This window comes from Crocodylus porosus, unplaced genomic scaffold, assembly GCF_001723895.1.
Source record: "Crocodylus porosus isolate Cpor-Errol unplaced genomic scaffold, CroPor_comp1, whole genome shotgun sequence".
Classification (NCBI taxonomy): Eukaryota; Metazoa; Chordata; order Crocodylia; family Crocodylidae; genus Crocodylus; species Crocodylus porosus.
Window position 1 is genome coordinate 5,278,928 of NW_017728913.1, and position 14,762 is coordinate 5,293,689.

Below are 14,762 nucleotides of genomic sequence, written 5' to 3' on the forward strand. Positions count from 1 at the left end.
AGACATAGAGTGAGGCAGCAAATGCACCGGTGAAAGCGATAACCTACCTGTTCCAACTTTGTACATCATTTTCTTTTACTAGGTCAAAACCCCTAAAATGTAATTATAAAAATTACCTGCAATACATAATTATATGTTAAATAGCTCACACTGTTATCAGAAGAGCTCCTTTATCTTGTGTGTGCACGTTATGTACTAATACCAGAAAAGGTTTCTCTGTTACACTTACAGTCAGTAACAGTGTCATTGATAAAGATGGTAGTCTTGCTAGGCTCCCCAAGCGCTGCATTCACAGGCATACGGAGAACTAGTTCAAACTTCTCTGGACCTTCCAGCACTGGTTGTCCCAGATCGTCCAGGATGGTCACTCGGAGAGTCTGCATGTCGACTCCAGGAGCAAAATCCAGGTTACGGCTGATACCCACATAATCAACTCCAGCTGTTTGGGAAGCAAAAAGAATTTAGCTGTTCATTGTCATGTATTAAGATTTTATGGGGTATTTCTGGAATGTTTTAAAAAAAAAAAATCAAGAAAAACTGGCTTTTACTTTAGAAAGCTGCTTTTTTGCCACTTGAAACATGAAATTAGCAAAAAGACCATAAAAGGCTCAATTAATTGAGTCTGCTCTGATGCACTGTAATTACAGTGTGCTGGAGGAGTCTCGATGCACATGTAAAGGCACCGTAAGAATTTGGCAAATACACTGAGCATCATGCACTATTTCAGCTCTATATTTTCTCACCTACAACACACCCCCAAATAATGTGCCTTATTTTTGGGATGTAGAAAAAAGATTTCTCCAGAGCCATGGCTGACTTTGTGGCATAGAGTAAGTCTTTCCGGAATCAGGAGTAGTCTGAAAACCAGACTGTCTCCTGGGACAACACACTTCCTGGACACTCTATGGCCCCCCGGAAGTCACTAGGTTAAGCCCCAGACCTATGCAAGGGCAGTAGCAAAGGTTCTTTATACAGCTCTTTATATACATTCCTATAAAATAAGGTGTTGTTTCCAAATCACAACCCTCATCAAGATACCACCAGTAGCTCACTTGCCACTTCAGGCATAGGCTACAGTACTCAGCCAACACCTATGGCTATGAGAGGGTTAACAAAGACTTTGCTCTTTCTGCTTGCTGAGCCAGACACAAGCAGCAGCTATCTTGGCTGCAGTATGGCACTCACAGGGTGCGTCTACACATGAACTTAATGCAAAATAATAAACTGCAGAATACTTTGTGCCAGAGTTTATTGCTCCCAAGCACCACATTTACATGTGCCTCTGGGACTACAGCATGTTGAGCTGGGTAGGAGCAGCCATGCTTGGCAAGGGGACTCCAGGGGCCAGGAGGCCAGTTTGAAGCTGTTCTGACCCAGCTCAATATGCTGTGGAAGGGCTGGCTAGTGTGGAGTTAGCCAGCAGGCAGCCCCTGTACTGAAGCACCCTCATTCCCTAGCCATCCCTAGGGAAGACACATGCGTTTCTGTACACTAACACCACCATAGGATAGTACTTATGTATACGAGTCCTATCCTATGGAGGAGTTAATTTACTGCAGCTTAACAGGGTTGCACGTACAGATGCTGAGAATTAACTGAGGAGCTAATTAGGTAATTCCATAGCAAATGTCTTGTGTAGATGTGTCTATAATTTCTCCAGGTGTGCTTCTTTTCCAGCGAACAAAACAACTTCCCACTTAACAAATGCGCCCCAATTTGGGAGGGGTTGCTTTTTGGGTGGGGATGGAGTTCATATTGCATGCAAGAAAATATGGTATTTAGTGATCATAGGCAGTTTACATATAACTTTACAATGTACAGTTACAAAAAGAAAGTAACAGACTGCGAGTATCTACAAATGAGCTGAAACAGATCTGTGAAAGTCCTTCTGCTTTACAATGGCAGGAGTATACCCCAACCTCATCATGCAGTCAACACAGCAAGTCAGCATTAAAGTGACTTCAGTGTTGATTCAAGCACTGGAATGATAAACTATGGGGACAGACACTTGCTTTTTATATATAAGCAGTAAAGCCATTAAGCCTTGACTAGAAGATTTCCCCTGATGGTATTTACAGTTACCTTTCTAAGCATCTCCCATTGCCTAATTGATCCTTATTATAGGTCTGTAGCTTTTTGCTACTTAATCAAAATGTTCTTCCCACACTGCATCTAATGTGCTATTTATCACCTTTGAGTAATGGTAGCAACTGTTTTCCTCCTCCTCCAAAGCAGAACATCATGTATTTGCCAAAAAAATCTCTTGCTTCAGCTTTTTTGTACACTGTTGTTAGAAGACACAGGCTCCAAGTTTGGGCAGAATCTAACCTGTCTTCTTCTGTCAACTTTTTACTTGCATTCACATGTGTATTTGGAGCCTCACACCCTGATGTATCACAATCACAGAAAATTACATATTATTGCAACTCTGTTTTTCATATCTATTGTAGGTACCAGTCCTTGGCTTTGTAAAATATTGTTTTCATTTTTTAAATTATAAACAGCACAAAAATGAATGTAAACATTTCCATGGCAAACCTGTAATGCTGGGGCATCTCATATATCCAAAAAAATTCTATCAAACTTTACAAATAATTAAAAACTAAGACAAATTTAAGTGCGTTTTCCCTCTCGCAACCCCCCTGCCATGAAACAGTAAATGCCTCAAAATATGGGTTTGGAATAGAACTACCTCTTAATCCATAAACATGAGTGTAACATTATTTAATTATTTTATACCAGCCCAGATGCCTACAAGAATGTGACAGCAATGAAGGTTTTCATTTGTTCCCAGCTTAACATTTATACTACTTGTCTTGTTTGGTTTTCTAGTCGATTTCTAATATCCAAATGCTATTTTCCCTTTTTCTCTTATATAAATATTTTAAATGACTTAATTATATGCCTTTCAATATTAAGTTACATTTATATTTAATACCTTTTTCTATTTTGCCAACAGCATTGACTATTACATATTTGCTAAAACAAGAAAAGATTGGTTTGAGTTTGATTAGTCTGAATTTCACTGAAGCGTTATTTGTTCCTTGCCTGCATATTATTAATTTATATATGCAGGAGTAGACAATGTTTAATTAATTTTGTTTCCTTTATACAAAGTAGTTGCTACAACTGCTCCTTGAATTTAATATGACAACCAGTAATTTACCAGTAAATTTAACTGACACCCCTATAAAACCCTAGATTACCCAAATATTTCTCAAATGGTTTATCCCTTGACCATTTCTGCAAAGTAATTTTTTGTGGTGTTACCATAATATCTGGATGGGAAACAGGAAAGAGTCCAGCAGTTCTGGCTCTCAGAGCCAGGAGAGATCCAGTTTATGTTCTTAGTGGCAGATGTCATGAACCCCACCAAATTTGGGGGGTTCTTGGGATGACTTGAATGCTTTCTTGTGTTTTTTACTGATATGCCATAAGTGGTCTCACTGGAATGCCAATGTTATGCTATATCCATTTATGTCACTTTTACCATTGTATTGATTATGTTATGCCTTCTGTATATATCTTTATAGTTTTGGTTATGGTTCAGTCAAAGGAACTGAAGGATGTATATTTCAGGAAAAGAGAGTAGACTTAACTGCTAAATATCTTTTGTCATTGTGTTCCAGGGCAAGGACAACTGCCACTTCCAATCACAGGCAGAAAGGGCTACTGGTAGGATGGGTACCCAAGTTGCTTCTACTTTAAAGGGGGAAAACAATGGCCCATTAGCTACAAGTATGTCAGATGTCCCAGGAAGAGATATCTCTAGAAGGTTTTGAGACTCGGGAACAATCAGGACACAACTGATGAGGGAGGGCTGTCTTGGAGGTATTTTAAGGGCTATTTGTGACTTTTGAATTATTCAGCTTGGTGAGAGTCCACATCCTCAGCAGTCATGGCTAGCAGGATCAGCAAGAAGGCCGATTTCTGAAAACACTGGTAGGTCTCTCTGAAGGACTCACTGGTAGTCAGATGAGAGAATAAGAAACTTTACTTGTCTTTTTGTTCTGCCTTAACCTTTTGATAAGTTTCTCTTGCATACTTTTCTTCTATATAATAAATCCTTTTATTGTTTTGTCTCCTTACTGCTTGCCTGTGGTAAGGAGTGATCTTTGGACAAGTAATATTCCAGGGTAACCCATTCTATGGAAAGGAGAACCTACCATTTCTTTCACAACCCAAAGGGAATCCACCTAGAGCTGGAAGAGATGTTCCTGCTGCAGCTGTGAGGTCAAGCATAAGGGCAGTGGTGCTGAAGCTGGAGGGGAAAAGCAGTCATTCCAGGCCAAACCTTGGTCTGTCCCTGGGAACAAGCACTAGGACAAGCAGGGGAAACTCGGGACTCTGGAGGTATCTTGCAGATGAGTTTGTGACAGCAGGAAAATGTGTTTTTCTTTCAGGTAGGCTGATTCCAAAGTGGTCTGGGACCTAAGCTGTAAACTCAAATAAAATGCAAAGGAATGTACTCAAAGAAGATAGTCAGCTATGCTCTTTCCTCTTGTCTCCCTCAAGATATTTACCATCACTTCAGTCCTTTGTAAACTGAATTTCAGCCAGTTTGCTAACATCCGTAATGCCATATACAAAATGTCAGTGAACAGACTCAAGTACAACCTGTGAGTTAGATGATACAGAAATAATATTTAGTATTATCTATCTACTGAAGATGCAATAGCTTGTATCTTCTCATTAACTCTGATGAGAGCCCCAAATGCTCACTGAATAAGAGGAGAGGCAAGAATATATCCTCACAGACATCATTTTTAAAAACATAGATTTTGTAGTAACTTCATGAGGCTTGGGATGTGCAACAGTACATTATTATGTACAGGAACTTATATATAGTACAGAGGTAACAGACTCACTACTGCCTTTGCAAGGGTCTGGAGCCTAGCCTTGCTGCTGTGCTGCCACACCAGAAAGTAATCCACGCCATATTTTTTATTTAAAAGTAACTTACCTTCTGCTGATACTGGCTCAGTTTTCCTAGAACGCACAGTGACAGAGGCAGTTTGGGATAGATCAGTTCCAGTTCTCCAGACACGAACCTCCACATAGCCAGCACTTTCATCTACCCGGTATTCAGTGTCACCAAAGTATAAAGCTGGCTCTAAATACACAGAGAAAGAGGGCAGAGGAAAGAAAAAAGGATACCTTTAAAAAAAAATTTCTACTAGCTCCACTTGTGCACATAGAAAAATGTGGACTGATATACCTAACGCTTGCACTCTGCAGGCAGCAAGAACAGTTTACCTGTACACACAGGTTAGGTACAGACATTTAAGAAGCCAGAGGCAGAACCAATCTAAGTTACACAGTTTTCTGTAAGCAGCGTAGTTTAGGTTGGTAGCAAACAGAACACACATTCGCCTTTTGGCAGTGGCGGGGTAGTCCAAATCTTAGACTGGGTTCTGCCATTTTTAAACCAGCTTATGTGTGCTGAACTTCTGTTCCATTATGGGTATAGACCAGTTTTGTGTGCTGAACTTCTGTGATGGGTATAGACTGTTCTTCTGGCCTCGCCATAAGGGCTCTTAGCTGTATGGAAGGCAAGCATCAGAAGCTGTCCTTGTGAAGGATGCTGACAACATAACTGTTTGCGTTCTAAATCCTAATACTTGGTTGTGCACAGATACTAAAGAATTGAACATGTGGGTGTTAGAAAATGTGGTAATGTACCTTTGTGTATTGTTTGTCCTCACAAGAATAGGAGGCAGACTATGCTGTGCCCTTAAATGTGAGAGCTTCACATGCCTTTAATGTTTTCAGGTTTCCTTCGGTAACTGAGGTAATTCAATTAAAATATTCTCACTCTTCAATCTAGCTTTTCAACTTAACACCAATCCATATGGACCACTGCAAAACTGCACTGAATGAGTACACAATAGACAAGAATTGCTGGACTGATCCTGCAAAGATATTCCATTTCATTAAAATATGGTAGAAACGTATTTAAATTCACCATAAAGTGCATGAGTGCACGCGTGCATGCATGCACGCATACACACACAAATCAAGTGAAAAACAGTAGCACATGTGGCTTTAAGGTTTAAGAGATTTCTTTTTTTTTTTTTTTTTTTCAATTTTGGCAAAGCAAACCATAACATGGAAATGACAGTTGAAAGGTTTAATTTTTCTTCCCTCTGTCTTTCTCCATTGTGACAAACTGACCTTAACTTAATAGGGAATTTTAAAAAAAGGCTTACAATCCAGGTCAGGGAAAAGGTCAACATTGTAATGGGCTCAGTCATTCTTGTTACTTAGCATAAGAGATGAAACATCACAAGACTCTCTCAAACTAACACTAATTTAGCAGCTCTTAGCAAATTACCTTGGTCTATGGAGGAGGCAGATGTCCTCTTATTACCAACCAAAAAGCATGAAGTGGGGATGTACAGTAGGGATACTATGTACTACAGGCAGGAGCAATACAAAATGTCACCTACTTCTGCCTTCTAAAGCAGTGGTCTCTGAAGTGGGGTGCATGCACCCCAGGGGGTGCACAAGATGATTCACTGGGGTGTGGGAAGAAAATACTAGAACTTCTATTTCTATAAATATACATATATTGGGGGTGCATGCGCAAAATTTTTTTACTGATAGAGGTGCTCTAATATAAATATACATATATTGGGGGGGTGTGCTCAAAAAATTTTTACTGATAGGGGTGCACAATCAAAAAAGTTTGGAGACCACTGTTCTAAAAGATAGATGCTTTTGTTGTAAATCAGTGTGATATTCTTTTCCTATGCTATCATAGTTACGCTCGATGTAGGGATGCATGTTATATCACAGTAACATTATTTTAGCACAGTATCTTATTCATCACAACTACTTTAGCTATGCAGAAACTTAGGTTCCTCAATGGAGTTTTGGCATTTTGCATTTAATAGTCATTGAATAAAACAGATTGATAGCAGTGGGAGAGCCTCTGGCCCATTAAGGGGTAGGAACAGGGATAAGCCTAAAAGCTACAGCCACCTTCTTTCTAGGAGAGTACCTAGCTCCCTGAGCCACATTTCTGGCCTGTTCTCCTTCTTGGCCCAGTGTGTCAACTTCAACAGAAGATGGAGGCTCTTGGCAATGCCTAGCGGTAAAATCACTTTACTGGGAAGCAAAGGTGTGTATGTTCAAAACCCTACCAGGTAAAGTGGGTTCAGAACCACAGTTTCCCAATCCTCAGGCAAGTTCCCTAACCACCAGGGTACTAGACTAGAAACTGGAAGGGCTCCTTCTCCATGTTTTTGTTTTGTGTCTTACACACAGCTGCTCACCTTCCCAAAGGGAACAGGATCTAAAAATTTGCCTAAGTGGCCAAAAACACCATTTATGCAGCCAAGTTAAGCATCTGAAATTGGAGTTGGGTCTTTGCACACATGCACACACATGCCTGGTCTACATCCAAACATTTGCCACCCAAGCTGTCATGCATCTTTATGTACTTGTAACTGTATCAAATCAGTGAGCTGTGAATTTTTGTATTATTTTACTGCCAGAGTAAATCCTAATAATCACAAGAGACATTGCTGCTATGGAAAAGATCAAGCACCATGGCAGATATTATCAGGGAAGGCACATATGTTCTAAGGGTGTTTTATTATTATTTATTTCCAGCCTTGTGCTAGATTACACTTAAACAGAAAAAATAAGCTGTTCATTAACAGTTTATCCAACACAAAGGCTGACAAATCATGAACATTTTTCAGACAGAAAAATCATAAGAGCGATCTTGGTATGAAGCTATGGACAAGACTAGAGTTTGAGCTGGGTTAATTTTTTTTTCTAAAACATTCATTTACACATTTAAAAAATATTTCGTTTCAGGCCAAACAACACACTTAGGCTTGGGACAGACATTTAAAATGCCTGAGCCCAAATTGATTCAATGTTTGCAGGTTAGTCTAACCTGGCTAGGCTAAACTGGTTTGTAATTGCACACACATCCCCTCTGGACTGAAGAAATGCTGGCACATGCCTAGCTAAGGCTAGAAGCTGGGGAGCATGAGAGCAGCCCTCTCTTCCCGTCTACAGTGCTGAGCTGAGGGGAATGTGGCCAGGTACCAGTAGGAGACTCTGATTAGGGAGGGGTTCCCCCCACTCTCCTGAGCAGCCCAGCAAGGAGTTGCTAGCACAGTGTTTATCACCCCTAACTCAGAGTTCATTAGCTTATTAAGACAACAGACTCTCTCATTAGTTCAAGCTCTTCTTAAACAGCTTTTCCAAGAAAGCAATGGTGGGACATTACCAGCTACCTGTTGATTAGCTCCAAAAAGCCCTAATCCAACACTGTCCTGTCTGCCTTAGTCATCTCCCACAGAGCTGACTGTAGCCGGCATGTGGTATGCTGAGAGGTGTCTGTGTAAGGCAGAGGGGAGGGGCTAATCCCTGCTTCAGCAGGCAGTGGTAAGGCGGAGAGAGGGAGCAGAATAAAACCAGGCAGACACCCCATACGTGCAGTCTCTGCTGGAGCTCCAGTGTGGGAGGAGAGGAGAGGGGCTAGCCCAGCTCTGTGGAGCAGGGAGCCCCACCCAGTACAGAGACCATGCTGGGATGTTGGGGGACTTGAATTTAACTTAAACCAGGAAAGGGTCTGGGACAGACATTGAATAAACTGGGTTGACCCAAATCAGTTAAGTCTGATACTACATTCAACCAGGTTCAGTGGCAACACTTAGGGGGTGCATGTGCAGCCCCTGAGAGTGCCGGTGCACACCCATCAGGCTCCTCCCTGCTCAGGCAATGGGGTGGAGGGGGAAGGCAGGAGCGCTGATGCCCCCCCAGCAAGTGCAGGCTGAAGAGTGCAAGCTCCGGATGCAGGCCACGGCTGCTTCTGGAAGCCCCGCAGCTACTTCCGGGAGTAGTGTGGCTGCTATCAGGAGTAGTGCAGCCACTCACTGGTTGGTACATTTTGTTGCAGGGGGGACTCCACCCAGTTGGTGAGATCGGCCATGGGGGGCCCCCACCCCCAGTTGGTGCAATTGGCCCCCCTGGTAACTTTGATCAGCCACAGGGGAACCCTCCCCCAGTCACTGGAGAGGGGCACATGCCTCCCCAACTAAGGTGGCACCAGTTGCCCATGACCAGGTTTATCTCAAACCAGTTTTAGTCATTTTGAAACTGGTTTATGTGCGCTGAACTTCTGTTCTGTTACAGGTTTAAACCAGTTTCTGATAACTTTAACCAGTTTATGTGTAATGTCTGTCTGTAGCCTTAGGATCAAAATGATTTTTTTGTATTTCACCAGAAAGCTCTCTCAAGTTTTCCATTTTTGTTTGATCCAGACTGAATTTTTCTTCTTCCAATTGATTGATTTTATTTTAGGTCAGCTGCTTAATCTCCTAGGACTACAAGGCACTTTTTATGAATAATTAAAATAATATAAATAATGATTTCTTTTCTTTTTCTTCAGAGATCTCCAGACATTCTTAATATTCAAAGTAATCAAATATTTGCTGGACCCCATTCCCCATTCAAATTAAAGAAAAGTCTCTGGAGTCTTCCCTAGTCCCTCAAGAAGTAGAGAAGAGATGGAAGATAAAGTAAATCAATTTTAAAGGTCCCTATTCTCCTCCCATAGGCTGTTAATTACATCCACTAAATTTTTAAACAGATCTGACAAAAAAATAACTCCATCAATCTAGATGTTTAAGTTCTCATTCCTGTTTAGTGATTACATGCAATGAAGTACTACTTAACTGTGCAAAGTATAAAAATAATGTTTTTACTTAGGTCAAAGGAACATCTCAAGTTTTCTCCCCATCACTGGAATCAGAATGTAATTCACTAATTCTGAAGGGACGAAAAATACTTTTCTCAGCAAAGTACAATATAAGTAGTTTCCATTACAATCATTGTATTCATTCAGAGAGTAAAAATTAACAGACTTTGTGACTTGATTGTTCTTGTTCACAAAGCAAATTTGTCACTGGGTAGTATATTTATTATCCAGAAAAGTAGCCAATATGATCTACAATTGTATTCCCTTCTCTCCCACTCCATACAAGCAGAATTGTCCAACATATTGGTTTGAAATTAGTCTAGTTAATTTACTTCATTTACATAAAAAATGGCTTTTAAATACTGTATGTCCATACAATTTCTCATGAAAGGCTAATGGTTTGCAAAGTATGAGCTATAAATTTCTTCAATGTTTTAAGAGATCAGGCCATTTAACTTTACTGCAGTCCAAGATAACTACCCTGAGCTAAACTTTATGTTTTTGTCCTTAATTAATAGGAGAACAACATTTTATTTCTTTAATGCATACGTTGCTTCTACAAACACACAGTGCAATGTCTTGAGAGGTCAATGGAGCTTCCATTGAAAATGAGCGTATAAATTTAGAGGTGGGATTTACTGAAAACATTATGATCAGCTTAATGTATCATCCTCTCTCCTGCATTTTTTCTGTTACATGTATTGCAGGATTGCATTGTCAATTGCCCTGGGAGCTTTGTATGAGCTTGTGCGTATGTAAAATGATGAAGTGATCTAAAAATCAGGACTTCTGGGCCACAATGGAATAATAATGAAAAGGAAAAAACCCCCACTAAAATACCAAATGTGAATTAAGCAAATATCTCTAATATTTGTGGCTATAGTTTTAAAAAAGGACAAGTGATTATGTGACTGTCATCTTAAAATTCAAATGCATTTCATTTTCCTGCGAACAGTATATCCCCCAAAGAATAATTCCTTTACTTATGTATATACTATGTGTCCTCAAAAAAGACAAGGAATTTAGAGTATTTTTAGTATTTTATCCAATTTCTGAATGTCGTAAAAAGGATATACACATTCTCCCAAAAGCATCAGACATAAAAGCAATTAGTCACTAGCCTATAAAATAGACAAGTCCAGATGCCTTAAGGAACATGACACTTGTCATGCCTCAATAATTATAGGAATTTAATCATTTGTCTCTGAAACATAATTCACTCTTGCTATGTGAGTCTAAATATATTGCCAATACACTCTAAAAAGTTGAGCACACAAATAACTGGAGACAAACAGAAGCCTATCTAAAATATTCTTTCATCTGTCTTGACAACGTGTAACCAATACACTGAAAGCTACATTCCCAGCTACATTCCCAGGTAAAGTCAAATACTTTTCATAAAATTCCTGTGAAGATAGTAAAGAACAAAACAACAAAACAGTAAAGAATCAGCATCAATAAACTTAGATTATGATCTTGGTGACCCTGGCATAGTACAGAGCAGCTCTAAGAAAGAGAATGGCTTCAGAGACCTCACAATTCCCTAATGTCTCTAAAGCAATGTTTCATGAGAAAGTCATTGCAAATAAGAATTGGGTTACAATCCGGCATGGTATATCTTGCAAAAACAATTTAGTTAAATCAGTGTAATATGCCAGTTACCCTGGGACAAGGAAATTGCCACTGAGACAATGCTTTCAGTGACACTTTTTACAAAGCTGGAGATGATGATCAGCACATGGCATAGGCTGTTCTGCCACTTTACCCACTTCATTGTTTGCTGCTGTGTTGAAACTGCCAACTCCCCATTCAGCTCAGGAAGGCATGCAGCACCCTCCTCCACACAGCACTTGGCCTCACTGGGTTATGTGTCATGTTTGCTAATAGCAAAGCACATTGTAATTCTACCTGAGAGCAAAAGGGCCAGATTCTGGCATTTTTGTACTGCTCCTCCAGCGGCACAAAAGGGCACTCTCCTTTTTGGCTACATACAGACCGTCAAAAAAGCCTGAGGCTGAATTGATTCAGTCTTTGCAGGTTAATCTAAGCTGAAGAGTTTGAATCAATAAAAAGTTAAAGTGTGTTCATTTGCTGATTCAGGAAATGCAGGCACATGCCTGCAGTGGTTCAAGCCAGAAGCTGGGGGGCACTAGAGCATGTCTACCAGGCACTCCAAGGCTTTTCCACCCTCCCCCCCACCCATTGCTGCTGGAGTGGAGGTGGCATGGCCAGGCCCCAGCCCATGTTCTGCCTGGGTGGGGCTGGGAGGGGGTGGGTGGGAAGGTAGTAGCATTGAATTCATAAAAGCTTGAACAAAAATAGTTCTCTCTCTGAAAACTATAAACTTAAAATTATAAACACATCCTGGGAGATGTGTTTATTTACTCTTCCTGCTGCCGCCAAGGTCTCTGAGATTTGCAGTCCAGCATCAGAGCAACAGGATTCCACAGGGTTGTTCATCGCTTCCTCTTCCTGCTTCCAGGTGTCTCTGGGATTTGTAGTCCACAGTTGCAGCCAGCACTAAGTTTAGCAGGGCAGGGCAGTGCAGGGCAGCTCCCTACTCAGGGGAAGGTAAATTTAACTCTCCCTTCCTGGCCCCGGACCCCAGCTGGAGTTTGCTTGGCTGAGGCGGGGGGAGCGGGGTGCAGTGAGCCAGCCCTCACTGCTACAGCTAGGGAGCAGAAGGGCAGGGCCAACCCTGCTTTCTGGAGCAGACAGCCTGGCCCAGCCCAGGGCTGAAAAGCATGCTGGGATGCTGGGGTACTCTGAACCAGGAAGGGGTCAAGGACAGAAGTTTCATAAACTGGTTTGACCTAAATCAGTTAAATCCAATACTACATTTAATCAGGTTTATCTTAAACCAGTTTCAGCAATTTTGAACTGCTGGTTTATGTGCACTAAATGTATGTTCTGTTACAGGTTTAAATGACTTAAACTGTTTTATGTGTAACTTTTGTCCCTAGCCTTTGACACAGGAAGATGTGTAAAGGCCATTACAAGACAGGGCCATGTAAAATAGCTCTGGACTAGTTTAGTACTTGTGATAGCTGGCCCAGCAAAGCAACAGCATCTCTTTGCTATAGTTAGAAAGAGCCCGTGATTTGCTTCATCAATTTTTGCTGACACCGGTAGCATTGAGTAAGTTGGCATGGTTTGTCAAGTAAAATTAAATGGATAAAACTTAAAACAATGGTCTTCAAAGAATCACATGACCATTGGACTTGAACCTAAACATTTCTCAAGAAGTGGAGGGTATGTCAACCCCTCATTTCTTCTCTAAGCTCAGCTTTAGTTTGTGCAGTCTTGTCAACCTCCTTTTATGGGGCCACTCTCATTTTAGCTGGTATCCCCATTTTCCAGAGTTGGGTCCATTAATCCTTGTGGAAGCCTAAATTGAAAATCTACTGCTCATGTTCATCCCCAATGACCAGATTACAGAAATTCACTTATTTTCAATGACCATGAGTTTTCAAATAAATATTCTTTACATTCAGAAGATGTATTACTATGTTGTGGAAAAATATCTCTATTAAAACATCTTTCATGGCAATATCACTTACACAAGAGAAATACATTACTTCAAATTGTAATAACTGGTATATTTTTGACTCAACACAGTGGGAGGAGAGGGGCGGGAAGGGGAACATAGCCAAAGAGGTTTATCTTGAAATGCACCAGATTAATAAAAAAAAAGCAACTTTAACAAAGGAGGTCATTTATGCTTTCTTTTTTTTTGATCCGCTTCTTTCTTTTCTCTTTGCTGGCAGTCCACAAAAGGAACTATCAGTTTAATTACCATCCACTACATAAAGCAGTATGGCCTCTTAGCTAACTGATAATCCTTACTGATGGCCATCAAATGCAATAAACTATCTATTCATTTAAAATCCATTTCCAGTTTTCAAAGGCTTTAAAGTGTTTGCTCAGGCTGGGTAACCTACCATTCTTTTAACTGTTAAAAAAAAAAAATGTCTGGTCCTGAAACTTGTTCTACTTGTGATGCCACTTAGACATACCAGCAAAGAGCTGCTGTGGATTTCCATTTGCTTATAAAAATCACAAGTTGTTTGCACCTCTTTCTGCAGAGATAGTTACTGAACAACCATTTCTTTTGTTCAGTTAAACACAATCAGACAGCATGCTGCCACATAATAGGAAAAGGATACAGAACCTGGAGTTTACTAGGATATGATCAAGGGCCCGTTACAAAACTCATAGGGCGTGTCCAGATGAGCCCGCACATGCTCCTTGCAGCATCTCAAACCCCTTTGAGATGTTGCAAGAGGAACGTGTAGGAACGAGAAAATATTCCCTGTGCTGCAAGTTTGCAGTGCAGGGGAAAAATTAGACCCCTGGATATCCAGGGGTCAAAAAAAACCACACAGAAAAAGAGTGGGACAAGGCACACTCCCCCTGAGGCAACCAGAGGCTGGGTCCTCCATAGAGACACTCTGGCTGCCAGAACATCTCTATGGATAGCCCTCACCCTGGTGCTGAAGCAGCAGGGAGCTGGACCCAGGCTCTACTGCTGGTAAGTAAAGGGTCAGGGGGTTGGAGGAGGAGGGAGGGGACCATAGGAGGGGACCCTCGCTGGCCCCGCCCACTCCCCCAGTCCCCTGATCCCTTCCCTGCCCAGCCCCATCCCCCACAGTGCCTCCGATCCCTTCCCCATCTGACGCCATCCCCCCCAACCTCCCCGATCCCTTCCCTGCCCAACCCCAGTCCCCACAATCCCTTCTCCACCCAACCCCATAACCCCCAATCCCTTCCATGCCCGGCCCCAGCTCCCCCCAGCCTCCCTGATCCCTGCTCCTGCCCAGCATCAGGGGGGAAAAAAGCCAAACCCCAACCCCAGCACCTACCGGCAGCTCAAGCTGCCGTTGAGGTCATTGGGGCCCTGTCTGCACAATTCCGGGCAGGGTGACAGCCCCAGTGGGCTCAGCCTGGGCCCTGCTGCCCCTTGCTGCCCAGGGGGCTCTGCCAGGAGGTCCTGGAAACCCCCCAGCTGCTGCTCGGTAAGATGAGGCTGGGGGGGCAGCCA

At 41.7% G+C, this 14,762-nt stretch overlaps 1 protein-coding gene across 2 annotated transcripts in view; it reads right to left on the minus strand.

Annotated features, from left to right (window-relative positions):
- FREM3 (FRAS1 related extracellular matrix 3) overlaps nt 1–14,762 on the minus strand; it is a 125,668-nt gene that overhangs the window by 23,838 nt on the left and 87,068 nt on the right. For both annotated transcript variants that reach the window (XM_019534415.1, XM_019534416.1), the window contains exons 7-8: nt 4,964–5,113; nt 230–439 (exon numbers count right to left, since the gene is read on the minus strand). In XM_019534415.1, coding sequence (XP_019389960.1) covers nt 230–439; nt 4,964–5,113 — 360 coding nt within the window. The remainder of the gene's footprint in view (nt 1–229; nt 440–4,963; nt 5,114–14,762) is intronic.